The 22,137-nt window shown below is 41.4% G+C and overlaps 1 protein-coding gene across 3 annotated transcripts in view; it reads left to right on the top strand.

Moving 5' to 3' along the window:
* Positions 1-22,137, top strand: part of LOC138304374 (integrin alpha-M-like) — a 242,314-nt gene that overhangs the window by 102,231 nt on the left and 117,946 nt on the right. For all 3 annotated transcript variants that reach the window (XM_069244358.1, XM_069244360.1, XM_069244359.1), the window contains 2 exons: positions 14,883-14,947; positions 15,429-15,543. In XM_069244358.1, the coding sequence (XP_069100459.1) occupies positions 14,883-14,947; positions 15,429-15,543 (180 nt within the window). The remainder of the gene's footprint in view (positions 1-14,882; positions 14,948-15,428; positions 15,544-22,137) is intronic.

The raw sequence follows: 22,137 nt of genomic DNA, 5'->3' as shown, positions 1-22,137 counted from the left end.
AATGGCTGCCTCATGTGAGGTACTGAGAGGGAATAAGAGGAAGGTTTGCTTTTGGAGCCATGCATCCGGCACTGGGAACAGAAGAGCCTGGGGACCTCCAGCAACTCAAGCTTGAACCTCAGCCTTCAAGTCGTGGTGGAAGCTGAGAACTGAAGACAGGTGTGACCTCTCCCCCAGTAAACAGGCACAAACACAGACTGCATTATAGAAGTCAAAACAGCAAAAGAGCTAATTGAACATCAGTTTCAATGCAGTCAGATGACATTAGAACTAAAGTACGGAAGAGTTAAGGCCTAAAAAGAAGAAAAAAGTAACCACAGCTGCCATGAAGTCAGGCAGGATTAGAGGCTAGGGGACTGCATCTGCTCAAAATATGGTAAATTCTGCAGAAATAAAGAGGATGTCTGCAACTGGGAGCAGGAAGCACTTGGAACAAAAAGTCAGCCCAAGATAGACATCCAGCCTTGAGCAATAAGGAGAATCCAAACATGGGCTTTGGGAATGGTTTAGCAAGGACCATTGCAAGGACCATTGCCATGTTGAGAGAGTTCGAGGAGGATTCCTATCTGCATGCATTTTCAAACTTACTAGTGAAAGAAAGCTTTCTGGCCAAAAGTTGAACCTGATGTCCCGGGGCCCATCAAGGGCCTGTTTCGTGTGAAGAGGCAGAGTGATTTTGACTGTTTGTTTCTGATGAGGTGAAAAATTATATTGAAGCAAATACACCTTACTTGAAGCATAACCTCACCCTGTTAAACTACAGATGGAATATTAAAAGAAAGCAACAAAAACCTGCCTCCTCATCTTGACATTGAGCTTAAGCCCAACATTGATTTTTTAAGAGTCAAACCAACAGGATTTCCTGGGATGCATTCCTGGAAATCCTGTTGGACCATAACCTGGGGCAGTGCTTCGAAGGAACATATAGAAGATCAGGTACTCACTATCCCAGAGTACTTGCTTGCTACTCAAAAGTGATAGTAGTCTCCCATTAAAACATTGCACACCTGCTGAGAAGTACTGGTACTCTCTCTTTTATAGTACTGACAAGCAGGGGGTACTCAGTACCTGACCGTATCTGCATATTTAAAGTACAGCCCGTGGTTTAAGGTAGGGCGACCAAAGCTCTAATGTTAGAGCAAGCGAGAAGGCATGCCAAAGGCAGTCGCTTCCACACTTCCCTGCTGCGGGGGTGAGCTCAGAGGTGTCCACAGGAAAAAAATACCATCAAGACTTGCATCAGCGATAGAAGTTTAACAAACTCCCCCCAACTCCTGTGGTAATTACCACCTTGCAGCCCAGTAAGGTTGCATCAGCATTTAATATGCACAGAGGTACAGCGGGGGCACCAGTTGCCTCAACAATCAAACTGTGTTCAGTGCCCCCGCCTCCCACTTGATCCTAATAGCCTTGTTAACTGGACGCCAACACTTTTTTGACTTTGAAACCAGTCCTTTCACACCCTGCAATGTCATCTTTGATTTGGATGAGGCACTTTTTGATTTTGAATGGTGGATATTTGCATAACTTGATATTTGGGACTGTTTTTATAGATTCACAGCAACGTGGGTTGAAACCTATTAAGCTCTCAAATACTGTACAGAGAGCTTCTCAGACTTAAAGACCATCATGATATATCATAGCATTATACCTGGCATATCTGGGACAGCGGAGTGCACCTTGAAAGAGTGGCACTTTGGAAAAAACTTGATATCAAATCTAGAAGTTAGCATAGGGCGCCCAAACAATTCCCTCTTGGCAATAGGGACCCATGTTGTTTGTGTTAGAGCTCCTTATGATGTAAGCATTATAATTGTGCTTAGGTTTGCGTCTCCACTATAGAAGTTTTAAGGATCTTCTGTTTCTACATGTTGTACCCAATTTTGACTACCAGACTCTACTACATAAAATGTTACATTTTTACAAGAGATAGTTATAACTCCAGACAGAGTTTGTTGCAGGTAATAACATTTTGTAACAATAACTAGTTTTTTTACGTCAATTCATTTTTGCTGCTCCACAGCACTATAAATGAAAGGCGTTACTATTAATCAATAATTAAACACATTAAAAACAAGGGACTGAGGCATTCTCGTATCCGCTTTGCAGAGTTTCTTTATTGCTGCGTGCAATACAACCTGTTAACGCCTTTCGACTTTCAAATAGCCTTTTTCACGACAGTATATGCCATCTTGGCTTCTCCTTAAAAACCCTGTGCTCGCTCTTTAGTGACAGACATGAAAGAAATATTGCCTGAAAGGTAAAAGGGTTTTTTGTGCAAAATTCATTACACTCTTTCACAAATGCATTATTAATCTAAATTATGATATCATCACAATTCATATAACCTGACATAGAAAACAATATTGCCAGGAGGGGTACCCTGAAGCCTAAATCTCAAAGCTAATGAATCAAGCTCCTAGAGGGCCACATCTACTGACACAGTAATCATCAACTCATGCCTCAGTGGGCTATATAAAATTATTACTTTTATCTTTTTTTATCTTATCAAATATCCATACAAATACCACTGGCCTTAGTCTACTGCTGTGCGAGAATAGTCTTCAACATTTTTTTTAAAAACCCAATACATTTAACTGTTAGAAAGCTAATTAATAGTGTTTCATTCCTGCAGGACTGCATTTTAAATCACAAAATGTGTCTCAACTCCAGCTCTTTTAACTCCCTATGCCTACCTTCCCCCATCGGAAACTTCTTGGGGTACAGTCTTCTACACAATACTGGATTGTGGTCGCATCACCATTGTGAAATTTCTGCAAATGCCTTTTAACTAATATCTTTGTTTCCATTAGCTCTGAGATATTGTAAGATTCTCTTATGCGCCGGAGAAGTGGTTCTTCCTACATACATCTTCTAAAATGGGCATAACAAAATGTGCACCACAAATTCGTTTTTGCAACTATAGTGTCTCTTGATCTTGAAATTCCCACTAGTAGGAGTAATCACAGTATTGGTTTTCATTCACTGACCACAGGCCCTACACTTACTACATTTTATAAAGGCTGATGTGGGTTTTAACCATGATCTTTCTTGTTCTTTTATATCACTTCTTACCAAAAGGTCCTCATTAATCTTGCTGTTAATTGAAGACTTCTTTGCACAATTGAACCTGATCTGGATCACTACTTATCAGACGACAATGTTTGTTGAGTAAGTATCTAGGTTCCATGTGCTGCCTACTGTACGTGGTTATGAACCTACAAATCCTATTGCTCTTACTCTTTATATGTCTATCCCTACCAAATAGGATATCCTCTCTGATTCTCTTCTGACCCCAGGTCTTGGCTGATTCCAACACCTTATCAGTGTACCCCTTTTTCCTTAGTCTAACAAGCATCTCCCTTTCTTCCTCTCATATCTCTCCTGAGTACTATATATTCTCTTGGCCCTATGTAGATCCGCGTAAGGAATGTTTGCTTTCAAAGGGGTTGGATGGAAACTTGAAGCGTGCAGGATGCCTTCCCCTGCTGTAAGGTTTCTAAACACTAAAGAAACCAGATTATTATCAACAACTTCCGAATGTACAGACAGGAGTTGTAATTCCTCAGAGCTGATATTACTAATGAATCTTAGATTCAGTTAATTTTGATTGATCTCACTTCCAAATTCCTCCTTTTCAATCTGACTACCTCTCCAAACCACAAAAAGATAATCAATGAAAAAATGTGGTCACCATTTTGTTGCATCCGGGGTAGGGGCATTGATCACCTGCTCCTCCCAATTGCCCGTATGCAAACTAGCATAGCTCGGGGTGAAGCAGGTACCCAATGCCATTACCTCATCCGTTGGTACACCTCATTATTGAAGGCAAAGATAATTTTTGTCAGGCACCACTACATCATTTTTAATAACATTAAGGTATGCTGATAGAAACTCAGTGCTCTAACTCTCAAAAAGTGCATTGCAGCCCATATTTATACTTTTTTAGTCCGGCAATTGCCCTGCTTTTTGACGCAAAAACGGCGCAAACGTACAAAATACAATTGTATTTTGCAAGTTTGCGCCGCTTTTGCGTCAAACAATGATGTAAATGCGGCGCTAAAAAAGTATAAATATGGTCCTGAATCTCTTAATCCATAATCTATAATACTCATGTAAAAAGATGACACATCCAGTGTCATCAGCAACATTTCTTGCTCCCAGTTTACATTAAAGATTCTTCAAAAAAATCAGTTGTCTCCTTAATATAGGAGGGTATATTAGAAACAAGTGGCCTTAGAGCGTTATTTACATATTTTAAGTATTTTCAATCGGGCTTCCCTTTGTGATAGTATGGGTTTCCACGTCAGATTTGCCAGGTTTGAAACATGTGACCTGCAGATCACTGTTTGTTTCAATGGGGAAGGCTCGACACTTTGATCTGTTCCACTATCACCTAGATTAAGTTTTGATTGCTTGTCTAACTATTCTTGAAGAGTTAAGCATACTAATGTATTAACTTGGTTAACCAGTTGGAGAGTAGCATTAGCCATGGCACTGAAGAACATATGGCAAATAACAATAACCCCGGACTATCACAGGAAGTAGAGAACAACCCAGGAATAATAGCATATTGATCTTAAGACAATTCATACCTTGTTACTGCTAATTGCTAGATTGTACCTAGATGACTATGGAGCGACAACAACATTTGCAGTGGCATATGACAGCTCCACAGTTTCCTGCCTCTCACACAAAGATGTATATTCCCTAAGTGTTTCTGTCAGCTCTTAGCGGTAGCTTGAAGTGAAAGGCCTACAGAGTGCAGTGCTACATCTTTCATCATCCAGAACTGCACTTCGTTAACACAGAAGCCATGGCGGTCCCATTGTCTTGGAGAAGGCCTCATTTGGACAATGGACCTCTCTACCAGGTGGGATTAAATTAACCCCAAAAGCCTTTCAGAGCCTGCCTTTTTTTTGTGGCTTCAAAAAGGCAAGGAATGAGGCACTAATATATGAGGGTCTTGCAGTTATTTAAAAAACAACATTTTGCAAGATCTTCTTTAAGCCGCAGAGGTACAGAATTAAAAACAAAATAAAAAAATCAACACAGACGTTTGTTTCTTTCCGACTTGAACGGTGGAACTGTACTTCACATTTTCTCTATACTGAAATAGTGACTGGTTATGCCTAGTGTATTAGGAATTCACTGGAGAGGTGTTGTGGATAGACACATCTACCCTGCAACCCACACAAAAGGCTTTACATAGTCATGGAAAATTCATTTCTAGGTGGAACATTAGAATATCTTATATAGAACTATAGCCTGACATAAATATTGTGTCCTAAATATTGTTTACAAAAATATTGCCCCATTTGGTGTTCGTTTTCTAATAGAGATTCCAGTGGGATGTTATGGCAAATTCAACTTCTCAGCATGTTCAGCTCAGCTTTTACCAGCTTTATGCTGGGATTATGACTCTTCCCCAGTGGCTTAATCAGTGCTACAGTGTGTTGTGGTCCTAGCATAGCAGGAGTAAAATTGATTTCACCATGTGTGGCCTATTTAACTTCTGTATACATCCATTGTAAATGATACCTAAGATGTGCCTGCGACATAAAATGTTAAGTGCCACACATGGGCTGTAGTATGTATTTGCACCATCACATATATGACAAAAATATTCATGTTTAGTGGTTCACTGGCTTGAACACTTTCACAGCATTGCCCAATTGAGGTTCGCTATATTTTCACTAGCAGTGATGCTGAACTCGAAAAGTAACAATCACAGACTGTTATCCCAATGAGACACCTTTTGGATTAAATATTTAGACAGTCTACTTCCACATGGGCTAAATGATAAATTAGAGATGTTCTGTTTCCTTCAGTGGTTTTCTACTCAGGCATTTATTCATTCTATCAAACATGGCACAGCTGTTATACATGGTTCATCATGTGAAATGGTATCGCTCATGTTTTCTTCTTGTTGTTGTGTATTGCACTCATAAGTTACATTGCAAATTCAACGACATACTGAGCATTTATTTTATAGGTATGTCTATTTTATAGTAATCTAAGTTGCATTTTGTCTTGCATTGCACCCATTTGGTTGTAATTTATGATTGATCATCCGCGTCATGTATATTCACACAAGAGGAATGCCTGTTTCAATTGAAGAAGTCTTAGCCATTTACCCTAAGGAACATTCCATATCTTGGAACATCTTAACATTAAGATTGCTAGCTTTTAATTTGACTGAGTTATCATATAAATGGATCACACTGTCTACTACTGTTAGGTAGTGCATACATCATGTGTGAAGGGTATTACCTCCATGTGAGCATGTTGTATGGGAATTTTTTTTTTCTTTTTTCTTCTTCTTCTTCTTTTCAGTTTTTTCTTTGGTGCTTGTTCATGAAAAACACACAAGTATTCTAGAGTAGGTGTACCTTTTTGGATTCATGCATTTGTAATGCTTTTTCATGTTTGTTTTTGCAATATTTTTATTTGCCTTTATTGTGTGGTCATTTTACACCTCTGAATTAATGTCAGAGAATCTGAAGCACAAACACATGCTTTCATTTTGGGTCTGTTTTCTTATTTCTTTACCTGCAAGTCTGCGTTGTATGCACAGAGCTACAGTCTTTTTTAGTTTCACTTACGTCTCGTCGGGTCCCATCCGGCTGTGTTAAGAGTCAGGTTTCACTTTGCGTTCACGTTCACATGAGGGAGATTCTCCAGATTAGTTCACAGCAGTAGATTATTTACTTAAGGTATGTTGCTTCATTGGTTGATACACCTTAATTTGGCAAGTACTTCTTCAGTGTTGGTGGGCACCGGCCCCCTATAGTATTCCTTACATTTATGGTTTGGTGTTTACTCACAGTGTTCCACTTCAACCAGAAACTGTGCTTGGGATACAAGGGATTATGTTCATGGTTCAAGAAGTGACAACCCCGTTATCAACCACTCTCTTTGGAGTTTAACTTGCAGCATTATCTGGTTTGTGTACGGAGAAGGGAAGGCAGGACATACTGCTATCGCCTATGCTTCCTTCAGTTCGGTATGTTTACATGTTTTATAGTGCACCATGTGCACTTGCGGCTGGTCATTTGAGTTGAACAGGTCACGTTTATTTTTCATGCGTGTATGTTTATTCTTTATGTACATTTTTCTTGTTTATTTATTTGTATAGTCTTCTGCATGACTTCATGCATGCTCTGAGGTATGGGCCACATAATATATCTGTAAGTTTAGGGGCATATGATGGTGTCTCATCAGCACAACGAAGTGTGTTTCTGGGCATTGCATAGAATGTGGTCACCATATTAGCCTGTGCATGTTGAGGTAGGAAACACATTTAGGGCATCATTAGGAGTTTGGCGGTCCTACCACAGGACCGCCAAATTCACAGGGAGGACGCCACTGCAATGGTGGTGGTGTTCCCCCACCCTATTACAAGGTTTCTGCGGGTCTGACTGGCGGAAACCTTGAAATAGAGCATTCCCGCCAGTCAGATCAGCGTGAACAGTGCTACAAGATAGCACTCGACTCCCTTAAAAGAGCTGAGTGCTATCCCGTAGCTTACAGGGCGCCGACTAGCACCCTTGAAATGCAGGCTCTCTACAAAGCAGACAGTTTGCATTCTGACGGTGCTGGGCAGGGGGGCCCCTAGCATTTGTTCTCTGCCAACCTTTTCATGGCATGGTCCCTGCCATGAGAAGGCTGGCGGAGAACGTATGTTACACATCTGATTTGAACTCCCTCTCCTTAATATAGTTTTTGCATATGCTGTCAGGATCTGGCCCACCTGGGCGCTGAAGTATAAATAAGCGCAGAGGACTGCGCATGTGTTTTTTACAAAAATGTTGTAAAGATTCACGGATCCTCCATGATAATTGCAGGAAATTAAAAAAAGAAATGTTTCTGGACCAGGCAGGGTCGCTGTGGGACCTCACCACCAGGACTAAAGTTAAGGGTATTCCTGCGTGCCTCCTTCTCTTTTTTAAAGGACTCAGCTGAGTCGCAGTCCAAAATCAGCTGCCAGCACTTCCTGGTTGAAGTGTTGGCAGCCAGTCATCTCAACATGAGATGTCAGATCCGTTGAGGATGCACGTCCCTAGATACCTATATTTCCTTTTCCTTTAATATCTCTAAAACTACTGAGTGGATATATATCAAATTAAAAAAAGAGATCTTTCTTGATCAAGACCTAGCTTTCTGCCAAATTTGGTGTAATTACGTTCAGTGGTTCCAGTGGTAGTCATGCTCAAAATCCCTAAGGGGAATTGCATGGGAGAAATGCATTTTGGGACCCCCCCTTTTTCTGGTCCCCAGCTTGACAAATCACTCTGAAACTTTCAAAACAGCAGTTCAAGTGAGTAAAAAGTAAAAAATTAATTTGAGGTAATTTACTAGCAGTTTCCCAGGCACAGATAGGATGTAAAGATTTTAATTTACCTGCCTGTTCACTGTCAAGTATAGCAAGGCTTTCACAGTAAAGTTTTGAGTCATACTTCATTGTAATAGCACGCTCTTCCCAACTCCACATCCAGAATGTGAATACACATCCTGGCTGGGAAAGTTAACAGTTCCAGCTCAGAGTAAAATAGCTTGCCTCTCAGCCTAGGAAGAGCAAATGGGTGAAATCGGTTAGCCACTTAGCAGGGACTAGGTACCTAGGGGTGGATAGGAACAGGTTGAAGAACAAAGGGCAGCTTCAGCACAACCATTTTTTGACTTGGAGTGCCAAGGTAAACTTCTATTTATTTCCACAACAACTCCAGACAGTTTGACTCCCATTGCATTGGAGGAATAACCGCTTTTATGTTGTCAGATGGTAAGACACCTCGTCTAAATGGGATGGGGGTGGCCAAGGAGCTGAAAATAACTCTGACTGGTGGCTGCTGGGTTCTCCCATCTTGAAACAGTGGCACACAGTAAGGCAAAGCAGATGTGCTGCAGAGGGGGTTGATGAACTGCAAGAAAATAGGTAGGTTTGGGTGATAGAATTTCTCCACTCACCGGATTGTGCACAGATTAAATCTGGCACCTCAACCACCAACTCCTCATAACATTCCTGGACCTAGGAAGCCTCCATCTGAAGATTAAGGCCCTGCTGGAAGAGGGCTCTTGACTTTTGCTGGAAGAGTGGACTCACTAAAGGACTCCGGAACTTAGTCCGGTTTTTTTTCAGCACCAGTGAACCAGAGCAAAGTGCTGCAACTTACCCAGGAAGGTCACACCCAAAGCTGGCAAGTAAAGCAAGTTTTTTTGCTCTCAGAGCTTTTTCTGCACTGCAAACTGTTTCAGCTGAAAATAGTGGCAAATGTATTTGGGTTATGAAGCCCTGCCAGGATATGGCTTCCAGCCTTTCCTTGATGGAGAATTTCAACTTCAAAACAAAAAAATTACTAATCCTGAAGATAAAACGTAGACTGTGACTAGGCTGCAACATTAGCAGCCACAAAATACCACTTAGTCCCAACTGGAGTCTTTTACAACTCAAAGCTTCAGCAGGAGCCAGCCATATCCATGAGGCATTGCCCTGCTGGAGGAGTTTGATAAACTAAATCCCAAGGTAAGGACTTTGACCAGGATGACCCGTTTGACATATATCTGATCTCCGGTCCATCATGATTGTCTGAAAATCACACCTAAGTCCAGGTCAACAGCAAAAACATGATTAGCACTCTACTTTTTCTTTTCCCATTTTGCCTTAATATCTAAAAAATTTGGTAAATTAGTTTGGGACTTTGGTGTTGAGTTCTTTACTTTAAGTTTAAAAGATTTTTAGTAAAACACAAATCAAATCTTTAAAATGATGGGAACAGTGATATTAAACTATTGGATAAGGTATAGAATAAAACAGTTCAATTATTACATATAATGTGTTTAAGAGTATATTTTACAAGTCAAAATGTAATATGAAACTACAGGAAATAAGAGAAGAAGAAAAAAGGAAGATAATATAAATAAATATAAGCATTCCTTATAATACAAAAATATATTAGCACTACAGATTGAAGTGCAACGTGATAAGTAACATGGATTTAACAATTAGCAGTGGAAAAGGAAAGTCAAGCAAGTTTTGAAACTTCTTCAATGATGGGCAGATGTAAATTAGCCATTAAAACATACAAAATTCAGTATATCAGTTACAGGTGACCAACACACTTGTCTTTTCATAGCTAAAGATATTGGACTAACAAAATTGTTATCAAAATTGTTATCTAATATATGATTCTAACAAATACCATACCACCATGCTTGGAAAGAGATGTTAAGTCAATTTTTCCACTTTTGTGTTATTTGTTGGAAAGCTACATCAACTAATACGTCCACAATGTGTACATTCATTTCATAGTTTGCCCAAATTTCAGAAAGGCTTCCTCAAAATATATTTATGAAAGAAAAGGGCATAGGTATGAAAAATCCAATTAATTTGATCCAATATTTGAAGCCAAAAATTGATATGTATGTGGACATTCAAACAACATGTATTTCAATATTGAATTAGAAATATGTCAAGTCCAACACGTTGACAATATGGCAGAGTTAGTTTAATTTAAAATAGTATAATCTGTTAAATATAAAGAATAGTGTTTGAGTAATGTTAGCTGCACAGGAATCTTGCAAATTTTTGTCCATATCTTACTCCATAAGGAAGTAGGGAATTAAGTTTGTAAATCATTTTCAAAGTATAACTCTAGTGATGTTTATTGTTTGGGTTGAGGTAATGAGTTAAGAAGAGAGTATATTTTAGAAGCTGAGGAGAGGTTAGCAATATCTGTAATAAAGAGGAGGGTGTAGGAGTTTGGGAAGTAATAGGGAAGAAAAGGTTATATGGTTGTGAAATGGCTGCAGTTAAGAGTTGATATTTGCTTTGATATGAGTTTGGGAAATTAAATAAATGTTGACCTGTGTGAAAGGAAGTAGTGAATGATTATGTATTAATTGATGTGTCCATAATGCACTTTTTCTATGCCAAAATATCTGTGTTCTTTACTTTGAAATTGTTGGCACTGCTTGAACTTAACACAAACATCTGTGGGGTTTCCCTCCTGCTTGTTCATAGCTACAAGGGGCTGAACAGAGATTCCATAAGAACTATATTTTGATTGACTCTGAGTGGATTTACTGTGTTGGTAGAGATACCCCAATTTATTGACTCCATTCCTGACAGGTTATACTTTTGCAAATGAAATTAAGGACTTAGTACTTATGTCAGACTCTATACTGAAAGCAGTACCATACTAATTTCTATGAGTATTCAAGTGGACTGAAAGTCCTGCTGAGTATCTGGTACAGTGTGATAGTAAGCACAAAGTCTTACATGCTGATAATTCTCCCAACAAAGCAATCACAATTAATGTTCAGTGTGAAAAAAATAACATTTACACTGTTATAACTACCTACTTTGGAGCGACAAGTACTAATAATGATTTCTGATGCTTCTAAAATTTCAGAAAACAGCATACCCTTAAAATGTTCTATTTTCTGAAACAGTACCTTGGTGACACACATTCTGCGCTTGAATGGTGGCTATATCACACAAGATGGTGCAGCAAATCAACACGGCAAGTACGAAGCAAGGGTAGGGGAAAGTGCAGAGAAAATAGCTAAGTGAGAAAGTAAGGCACATAAAGGGATATATTTATTAAAATGTTTTGCAATGCAGTGCATTAACCAAAGTTGCTACACTGAGTTGCATGAGAAAGAGAGCAGGTAAGGACCATATCTACAGACATATGGCACTGTCCTGCTCTCTTCCGTGTTCTGGTGCAAAATCAGGCTACCAGTGCAACGCACACACCTTTGTACCATAATGCAAGGGTGTGTGGATGATGCCTAGCATCGAATTTCAGTACAAACTACTATGCTTAGACTAACTTTAAAACTTTTGATTCTTTGTGTGTGTGCTATATAGTGCAGCACACATGCAAGCCTTAAGAGACTGGAGAAATAAAAGCATTTTATCCTTGATAACACCAATGTCAAAACAGTATTATTTTTTATGCAAAATCCTAGCTACCTTGTTCTATTAAGTTGGGTTTTGACCAATGGGTGGTTGTATGGAAAGGTCGTTGTCCCACTCATGGAACTCACCCTTGGCACTACTTACTGAAAAGCACTGCTTTACATTACTTTCAGGTGAGTTTCCTTCCAGCGGAAAACTGAAGTAACTTTCAAATAAACATTTTGTGCTGTTTTCTATCACTTTTGTGATGCAACCACAGCAAACAATATTGATAAATATATTTCAAAATGCAAACAGGAAGCAAAATAGCACTATAGTCTAAATGAGGCCAAACAGCATACCCTGGACACCAAGCCCAATACATTCTTGAGCTCATGCTAAGAATATTATCTAGAACAAGCAAAAAGCGCTTTGCAAATCACAAAGAGTATAGCCATAAATGAAGCTTTCCAAATTAAATATGTAACATTGCCAGCTGGTACAAAGCCATGGAATGCCATGGAACAAGGATATGAACCAGCTGGCATGGAACAAGAGTAAGTTGGCAATGAAGGCAGTCCTGCAATTGTAATTCAGGATAGAAGGGGGCAGCTCCTTCACAATGGCGAAGGAGTGTCGCCCCACTGGCTGAGCCAGCAGCTGAAAAATAAAACAACATTTTAATATTGTTTTATTTTTCAGCTGCTGGCACAGCCAGAAGGTGCAGAGAGAGGTTGGGTTGGTCCATGGGAGGGAGAAGGGGGAGTGGAGTCAGTGCACTAAGTGTGCATGTCAGTTTGGCCAGCCACTTTAGGCTGGCCAAACTGGCATGCGCACTTAGGTTTCTCCAATCCAGCTGTGTTGCACAGCTGGTTTGGAAAATAGCACAGACCCCAGTGCACTCTCTGAGTGGCAGACCAAGCTGCTCAGACAAATCCTGATGCCGCTCTCATGCTAAATATGGCATGAGAGCAGCACCAGGATTGCTGGAGAGCTCGTGCTGGTGTCCCTGGGAGTGCTGGGACACTACATTGAGACTAGAGGATTGAGGCGGATGGCGGTGGCAGCAAAAGAAACAGGTACATTAAAAAAAATATATATATTATTTTATTCACCCCGCCCCCATATCCCACGCATCTCCCCTTGAGATTTGCGGTGGTCGCTGCACCAGGATAGACATTAACAATGCTAAATCCAGCAAATATATCTATAAAACAAAGATGAAAGAAAAGCATACCTTCATAATCACATCAAATGCAGTGGCAGTTGCTGCTAATCTCAAGGGGAGGGGTGGATGGGGGATGGGGACGGGGATACTAAAAAAAACCTAGCATGAGAGCTAAACATAGCATGAGAGCAGCACCAGGATTGGTCTGAGTGGCTTGGCCTGCCGCTCAGACACTGCATGGGAGTCTGTGCAGTTTCTCCAACCCAGCTGTGTACACATGTTGAAATGAAATGTTGAAAACTGGCTCTTTTTATAACCATTGATGAATAGAACGTTGATTTATCAGTTAACAAGTATTCAATTTACTCAGCAACAGACTCAACCAAAAGGCACAAATGAGGACTTAGAGAGACTTGCATGCTGAAATAATTTGAAAAGTACAGCATGATCAGTGCTTAATTTGTGTTTGTTCATTCCAATGCCAAGCACCAACACTTATTTTTGAGGGCCGGCACTATTTTTTCTGCCTCAAGCATTTACTGCAAGCAAAAAATACATATGGGAAAGACAGAGGAAGAAGAAAACGAAAAAGCGTCACAATGAGAGAAAGCAGAAAGCTGCAAGAGTGAGCTGAAGAGGCAGGGAATGACTGTAAATGGATTAAAGAGGCCCGAGATGGCTTCAGGATTACGCTGCCTCAGTATTCCGTGCGTAAACATTTAAGTGCAGCAGCCACGTGTTTAAGAGGAGGGCTTTGGGCACCAGCATGTTTTTATTTACAAATTAAGCACTGAGCATGATACCACAAAATTACAACACCATAACAAAAAAGTCCCACTGTCTTGCAAGAGGCTGAGCAACAGTCATACAAGATAAAAGGCGAGATCCAGTTATCCCAATGAAGACCCTGACAATGCTTTGCCCAAGAAGAAATTCAACTCGCCCCCGAAGATTACACAACATGAGTTCTATTTGTGCGGATGTGGAAGGGGCTGTCGACACCTATCACTGCAGGGAAACACCTAAAACGACTTTTTATTTAACACTTGCTGATTGGATTAAACAGATTCAATATTACTACATTTTGAGGGAAACTGTCCCGCATAGCATGCCTGTTAGAACCCGGGCAAGGAGACACAGTGAAAGAAAGAGGAACATACCTAAGCTGCGATAGTTGCTAAAAACACAACATTGCTTGATCTTTTGCTGACAAGGGGGGCGCTTCCTGTGCATGAACGTAAGACAGATTCTGGTCTTACAGGGCCACACCGCATCCCGAACCCGAGTCAAAGCACGTGTTGTAATAAATGGCAGTTTCAAAACACATGCTTACTCACCTTCAAATTGGAAGATAATCTACTTTCGAAAGTAATTTCCGGCTATCCTGGCACCTGTCAGCCCTATGGGTAAAGGCGGTCGGTGTGTCAGATGGGAGCAGCTTTCAGAGGTCAGGTCCAGTGTCCCATGGTAATAAGGAATGGGTGGCCTGGTTTGCCCAAGTTGGTACATTTGGATGATTGGACCGGGATTCCCCTTGTAGCGTCACTTCTGCAGGATGGGGCTTTCTCCTTCAGATGGTTGGGTAGATTTAAGTAGAAATCACCTGATAATATCTAGGGAATATGTATGTGATCTACAGGTCTGCCATTGGGAATATTCTTCTTTATGTGAAACCCAAGTTCTTATGTAGAATACAGAGTGTCTCTATTCATCTATCCATTCGCTTACCCTCTTTGAGATGCCTACAGGAACACCAACTTAGTAATGGATCATCTCTAGTGCAGTAACCTTCTCTTCCTCTTCTCTCTGCAGACACTCTACCAATATCGCTGGGCCTCACCGTGGCGACAGACGATCGCTCTTTGACTGGACTGACTGTAAGTATCAACCTTCCTCATCAGGACCTTCCTGGTGCCCACGGCCAGTTACACTCAGAAATATTGGTCTGGTCAGGAATCAGGGGAGAATAAGATTTGAGGACTATCATAATCAAGTCTATAGAATGATCTTAACAGAAACAACCAAGATCTGAATCTATTAGGTAGCATTATCAGGACTCTGACATAAGAGAACCTATTGGAGATCTTACCTACGAACATAACGCAGCCCCCGCAGAGCCAGGGTCTGTGAGGCCCCTTCCAGCTCAAGGTATGTGAATATAGGAGATATGGAAGTCTTAAGGGCACCTCACCAGTTTCATCAGACGGCCCCACCTCTTTATGCCACTCATCTTATCATGCCATCCATCAACTACACCCTGCTTTAATATCCATTTGTTATTCACCCTAAAAGTCCTTCCTTCTTTTAGATCCTTCCCTAACAGTGGGCAATCATAACCCTTTTTTATTTTCCCCACAGGCCTGTGGTCCCACCTACACCCGCCAGTGTGAGGAGAATTCTTACCTAAGTGGCATCTGCTACCTTTTTGATAAGGACTTTCATATGACGGAGGAGCGGAGACCCTCTTACCAAGGTGCTGAAAATGATCAAATACAGTTTAAAGCTGCATGGTCACCTGCTCATTTACCTTGTGTATTAGGCTGTACAAATCTGTTTACCTATACAGCTACGTTTGTCTTTATCCACCATTTAGAACTGTTGTTCAGGTACGAAACAAGTTGCATTCAATATCTAGATAGTTATGTTTCTGATGTTGAAAGCTGGCAAAGTATTCCTCAGCTAACTTCACGAAGCTTTGTTTCAGAACTGTTAGAACTTTGTGAAGATCACAAAGATTTTGAAGTTTAAAAACAATGTAAAATAATCTTGCACAAGAATATTTTGTACAGAAAAAACATCAGATTCACATATTTAGTAGGAGAATGGTGTTGAAAAAAGTTTTGTGTGAAAATTATTATACAACAGCATATATTTGAATGAAACTGTGCAAACAGAGAAGCTATGTAAATTTGACATATTTCTTAAAGGGCAAAGTTTGTCAATTTCATAGACATTTTTGCTGGTGAAGTTTAAATTTCACCTACCCCTAGCTTCTGTGTGTAACAATGTAGCATATCTGAACAAATGGACTGGTATGGAAATTCATGTAGGTTTAGACATCTATATATTTGTATGAAGACAAACTTGCAGGAAGCAGTCACAAACTCTTCAGTTTCATTCTTGTAATTCTAGCATTATATTGTATTGGAACATTTGTATAGCACTTCATATCTCTGAAGAGGCCACAAGTACTCTGATTTTCTATGGCTTCTGGGTAACCGGATGAGAGAGGATGTTGGCTTTGGATATAACATAAGTGGGAGATTTGGGATGGAGAGCTTGAGGTTTGAAGACATGCTGCAAACATGCTGGAGCGTGTGGCGCATAGCATACGGATGAAATGTATGAGTGAGTGTGAGAGAAAGTACATCCATGCTTATCTACTTAACAATTTTCATAGAACATCCTGAATCTCAATTTACATTGATGGGAAAACCCATGTGTTTAATGCCTTCTTTAAATGAACTCAAGATGATTGTCGATGTTTCTTATCCAGACAGGCGCTGTATTCAAGAGTTTAGCTGTTCCATAATTTTTATATCGGAGGCACAGTCAATTTAATCAATCTTTTTTCGCTCATACACACATGATCATAAGAGACACAAAACTTCCCAATAAAATATTTGCAATTCTAAAAAACAAATCTCCATCATAAAACAAAATACATAAAAATCTGTCACCAAGTACTACCCAGGAATCATAAATTAATTCAATGTACAGTGATAGCAGCCCTTAGCCTAATAGCTCTGTGGCTATAGACAGCTGTACTATACGAGATCCTCAGGTTTGGCAATTACAACAAATAGTTAAAAGCCGCTCTCGTAAAATGGATACTAATTTGTTTTACAAACATTAAAGATACCTCTTCCTCAAGGCCACATAATATTTACAGAAAAACATAAAATGCAAAGTGCTCTGTGCAGAACAGCCATCGCATGGGCAAGCAGACAAATTCTGAAAATAAGAGCCCTAGGTCAGAAAGGCTGCCAGAAAGTGAACCATGCCCAGCCTCAACCTGCCAACAGGAATTTGTGGCACTGATTCCCTACCTATGTTAAATATGGAGCAATTCCAGGCCAAGTTGGAATCTCAGCATAGGCGTGGACTGCTCCATCTGAAGTCTAGCATGCGTACAGAAAACCAAAAATTTACTCTTCAATATGGTGACTGAAACAGTAACAGTACTACCAGGAGAAGTTAAAAGCTCCTCCTAGCCCAAGCTTCAGAGGGTATCGTAAACATTCTTGATCCAAGGGATTTATCAGGTGATAGTCCAGTTGCTGACAATCAGTGAGTATGCCCTGATAAAAAGGACTGTTCCCTCATCCAGATAATAAAGGTTGCGTGTTAACAATGCCCCCAAGATAGTCCAAGCCCACCGCTGAATGACAGATAAGTGAGCTTGTTCTAGTGGGGATGGATAGCAACCTTTTAATGAACCCACTTTCAACCAACTCCAATCCCCCTTGACCATTGATGCCCCAGTCCCCTGGCCCATTAGAAGCCAAAGCCCTACATCTAGCCCTATAAATGACTAAGTTCCTTTACTGGCTTCTGGCCCAGTTTACTTGCAAAGCTAAAAACTGCCTGATCCGCCTTCGGGAAGACCGCAGCCCTACTGGTCTTCATTGGCCTCCATGTCAGTTGATTATCAAACAGAACCCCCAGATAAGCAAAAGACATCACAGTACACACTCTTTTATTATTCACCATAAAAACAGAGTTCTCCTTTTTGGTGTCATAAACCATCACATGAATTTTAGATTGGTGAACCTTCAGATCGAGGTTCTACATGTGCTGACAAAAGCAGTTGAATAATCGCTGCAACTCCCTTGCTGTCCTCATTAACAGAACCGTATCATCCACTTAGATAAAAGCAGGTATGCTGCGACCTGTGACATGGAACAGTCCATCCCATGGTCCACCAACTGGCTTTCCAACCTGTTTGTGTAAAGGGAAAACAGGAAAGGGGCCTTCACACATCACTGCCGCACTCCTCTATCCAGGCTCCAGGCTAAAAGCCAGCACATTATCACCCACCCCGGCCGTAGCTTACACTGGCTGTGACCGTGCTATAGAGTTGTCTTAAGCAATTCACAATATACTGCTCCACTCTCATCTCTATCAAAATGCTCCATAACCTTCCTCTATTTACAGAGTTGAAAGCGGAGCTCAGGTTAATGAAGGCCACGTACATTTTACCATTCTTGACGGTGGTATACTTACTAATTAACAGGTATAAATTAAGTGCTTGCTCTACTGTTCCCAGCCCTGGCCTAAAACCAAACTGCAGATCTGACAGGATATAAAGTTCCTCCGCCCAGGCCTGCAGCCGGTCCAGCAGGATTCTTCCCAGTACTTTCGCAATGGTATTAATCCATGATATTGGGTGGTAACAATGTGGTTTACCCTTGGAGCCTTCCTTGAATATGGAGAATATAATAGCATGTGCTCATGATATTGGTGAGCCGGTGGTTAGAGTGGCATTTAGGACATTCGTCAGGAGTGGAGCTCATAACTCCACATTAGCTTTAAAGAGATAAACAGGGATCCCATCAGGGCCAGAAGCTTTCCCAAATGGACAGCTATCTAATGCTTATATAACCTCATCAAGTGTGGTATCTGGACCAGCAAAAGAATCTACCTTCATTTGACATGTCACCAAGGGCTGAGGTGACTATGATGACAAAGAGTTCATGAATTCTTTAGAAGTTCCAGTAGCTGAACAGGGCCCCTCCTCAGGGTCAGCATAAAGGGCCCTAAAATGGGACATCCAGGCATCTGCAGGAAGCACTGTGTCCACACGTGAGTCATTGCTGCTACTGAAATAATTCCAGTTGACCGTGGCCCAAAAGGCCTTACTGTCACGTAGGTCACTAGTCTGGAGCAGAGATGTGAACGCTTTCTATGCAATGGTGGCTTTCCTTGTTTTCAGAGTTTGTCTATAATTGGCCCTACACTCCTGCACCATATTCTGATCTCTCAGGCCTCTTTCAGAGCCACAAGCAATTGATTCTGAGCATCTATACAGTCCGCATCGAACCACTTTACAATCCTCCTTTTGTTATACTTACATGGGGCCAAAAGTAAGTTACACACAACATTACATATTCATTCAAAACAATCCATAACTTCCCGTTCATTCTCCCCCCTACAATCATCTTCTAATAAGCAGGGTAGAAAATCAGACAAACTTGACAAAAAAAGAGGTTGCATCTACCCTAGACCACCTCTAAATTAAACCCTTGTTCTTTGTGTACTGTAGGGGCTGCAAATAACACACCTTGGGAGTCTTAACAAAGAACGAATCATGTAAGGGTACACAAAGAAGCCTATGATCACTAAGTGGGGAGACCTTCATATCATACCACGTGACCAAGTCCCTAAACGATAAGGAGAACCGAATGAAGTGTTTCTGACCTGAAGTTCCCCTTCCTATATAAGTTGGCTATGTAATGGGTTTCCCAATCAATACATCAAAAAAGAAGAGAAAATTATACTTATTAATAAAATAATTAAATGAATCCCCAAGAGGGTTGTGAGCAAAATGAGTGATTGGGACCCCCAAGCTATCCACCAATCCACACACAGGAGATCAGCAAAACTGACGGAGCCTTAGATTAAAATCCCCCATGAGCAATATCACATAGTCCCTCTGTATTTTAGCAATATGATCATCCACATCTTCTAGGAGAGACCTAGGCATATCTACTCTAAAATAATCAAATGTATTGATATATGCATTCACTAGAAGTACCTGAGTTTTCAAACATTTGAAAAATATGAGTTGATAATTTGGGGAGTTAAGATTCACCTACATCACCTGTGCAGAAAGTGCAAGCGAGATAAAAATAGAAGATACCAGACCACCTTTTGCCCTGCCATCTGAGCTAGGAAGAGTGGGCGTGAAATACGTTGTGTATCCATCGTTAAACATGGGTTCCGTGAGCCATGTCTCCTGTACACGTATAACCCAATGAGGACTAATAAATTCATGGCAATCATCCCTGTCTCATTTGCTAGCCAGTCCTGCCACATTCCATGAAGCCACTAAAAGCTGCATACCCCCTAAGTTTGAAGGCACTGCCCCACAGGTGCTGCTGATCATGTTAGCCTGAGGCAGATCTCCATCTATACCTGAATGGGTTAGGCCTGTCCTTTTCTGCAGAGTGGGGGCAGTGGACGGGGCCTCCGCTATGGAAAGTTCCCTCAAGCTATCACCTGCCAATGCTTTTGACTGAAATGGAATTCTTGGGATGGAAAAAATTCAGGCCTATATTTATACTTTATTAGCGCCGCATTTGCGCCGCTTTTTTACACAAAAACGGCTCAAACTTACAAAATACAATTGTATTTTGCAAGTTTTCGCCGCTTTTGCGTCAAAAAATGACGCAAATGTGGCGCTAAAAAAGTATAAATATGGGCCTCAGCCCTGCTGATCCAGGAACTAGATTAGATTGAACCCATCATAAATTGCAATATGCTGATTTACCTGTAAACCTGAGGTCGGATTATTATGTGGGTTATGCAGTAGTTTATCGAAAAACCCAAGTGGGAGGGCCTCAATAGCTGAAGCAGATGAGGTGCAAAGTTCAATGTCATTAAAAGTTTGCTTGCATACTTCTATCTTTAAAATTGATCACTATACAACCATTATCACCTGCTTTAAGCAAGTTTCCCACCCATGCTACCCTATGAACAAAACTAATTTGACCATGCACTAGCTCCTGTCTGCCCAATTTCCCATTAGTCCAGTGTCCCATTTTATTTACAAGTTGCTCGTGCCCTTACCTTGCATTAACCCTCAATGGCAGGACATTCTTCAAAATGACTACATACAGGGTCCCCTGGGAGCGGGAGGGAGTTGGAGCACAGGGAGTTCGGGCCTTGCCTAGGCCCTCGTGGGCTCAGATGCCCCTGATGAAACTGCCCCATAACTACCATCACCTGTGCCATGTGACAACATCACTAGTCTCCCCCCAGACCAACGTCACTGCTGCAATTCACTTTGTCCTCCCACGCACACAATCGTTGGGGCCACACCGCCCTTACTCAGTTGCATAGCGGTATCAGATTGTTGACCTTCTGCCAGGCCCTCAGACAGCATTTTCCCACTGGGCACCCCAACCACAACACTCCCCAAACTGGTCAGTGCTGTTTCAACTTTCTCTAGCCGGATCAATAAAGAGTCCAGTGTCTCCCTGATCAATAATGCCACCCTTTCATAGAGTTTATCTATACTGTTTGCTCTAATTTGGCCAAAGTCAATCAGAAAACCACTTCCAGTGCTTGAGTTCGCATTGGAGGGTTGACTAGAAGGGATCAACAGGGAGCCTGGGCACTATTGTTTAGACCGCATACTCTTTGTGCTCTTTTACGCTCTCTTTCTCTTCGCACCCATTCTATCAGACTTCCCTTTGCCCACATGTAAGCAGCTAGAAGGTGTCGGCCCCTCATGACCTTCCTTGTCCCTCACTATGGGCTCTGCTGTGGCAAGCGGGCTGTGATCCGGTGTGATAGTGTTGCCCCTGTCAGTGGGAAAATTAGACTTATGTGCTTATGGAGAGATAGTAATACCAGAAGCATTACCCAGAGTAATCGGCAATGTCCCATAATCAGAGTCCCCTGTGGCAGATATCGAATTACCCCAACTGCCCACTGTAGAAAACCATCAAGGGTAGACCCTGATGCTGCTGACTAAAAGAGAGAGTTCAATACCTCTAACAAGGGGCCAAGTGGAGCGGCCCAGCCTAGCCTCTTCTGGCTGATAACGGGCAAAGATTGGCCTGGTCTTGGTCCTGGGGCATGCCCGGGCACATCCCGTGCTGCAGTCTCTGGGCTGCGCTTTAGTGAGTCTCTGGTGCCTGGCTCGGAAAGTGAAACTGGGGGACGTAGTCCCACCCCAGCAATTGCAGCTTCAGAGCAGGCAAGGAACTGTTTCATTGAAAGTCCTCTGCTGCTGTCTCTGAGCCTCTCTTTAGCGCGTCTCTGGTGCCTGGCCCCTCCCCCGGTGCCCAAAAGTAAATCAGGGGGACGTAGTCCCATATCCAGCAAACACGGCTTCTGT

Source organism: Pleurodeles waltl, chromosome 7 (genome assembly GCF_031143425.1).
Source record: "Pleurodeles waltl isolate 20211129_DDA chromosome 7, aPleWal1.hap1.20221129, whole genome shotgun sequence".
Taxonomy (NCBI): domain Eukaryota; kingdom Metazoa; phylum Chordata; class Amphibia; order Caudata; family Salamandridae; genus Pleurodeles; species Pleurodeles waltl.
This window is presented reverse-complemented; position numbering and strand designations above follow the sequence as displayed.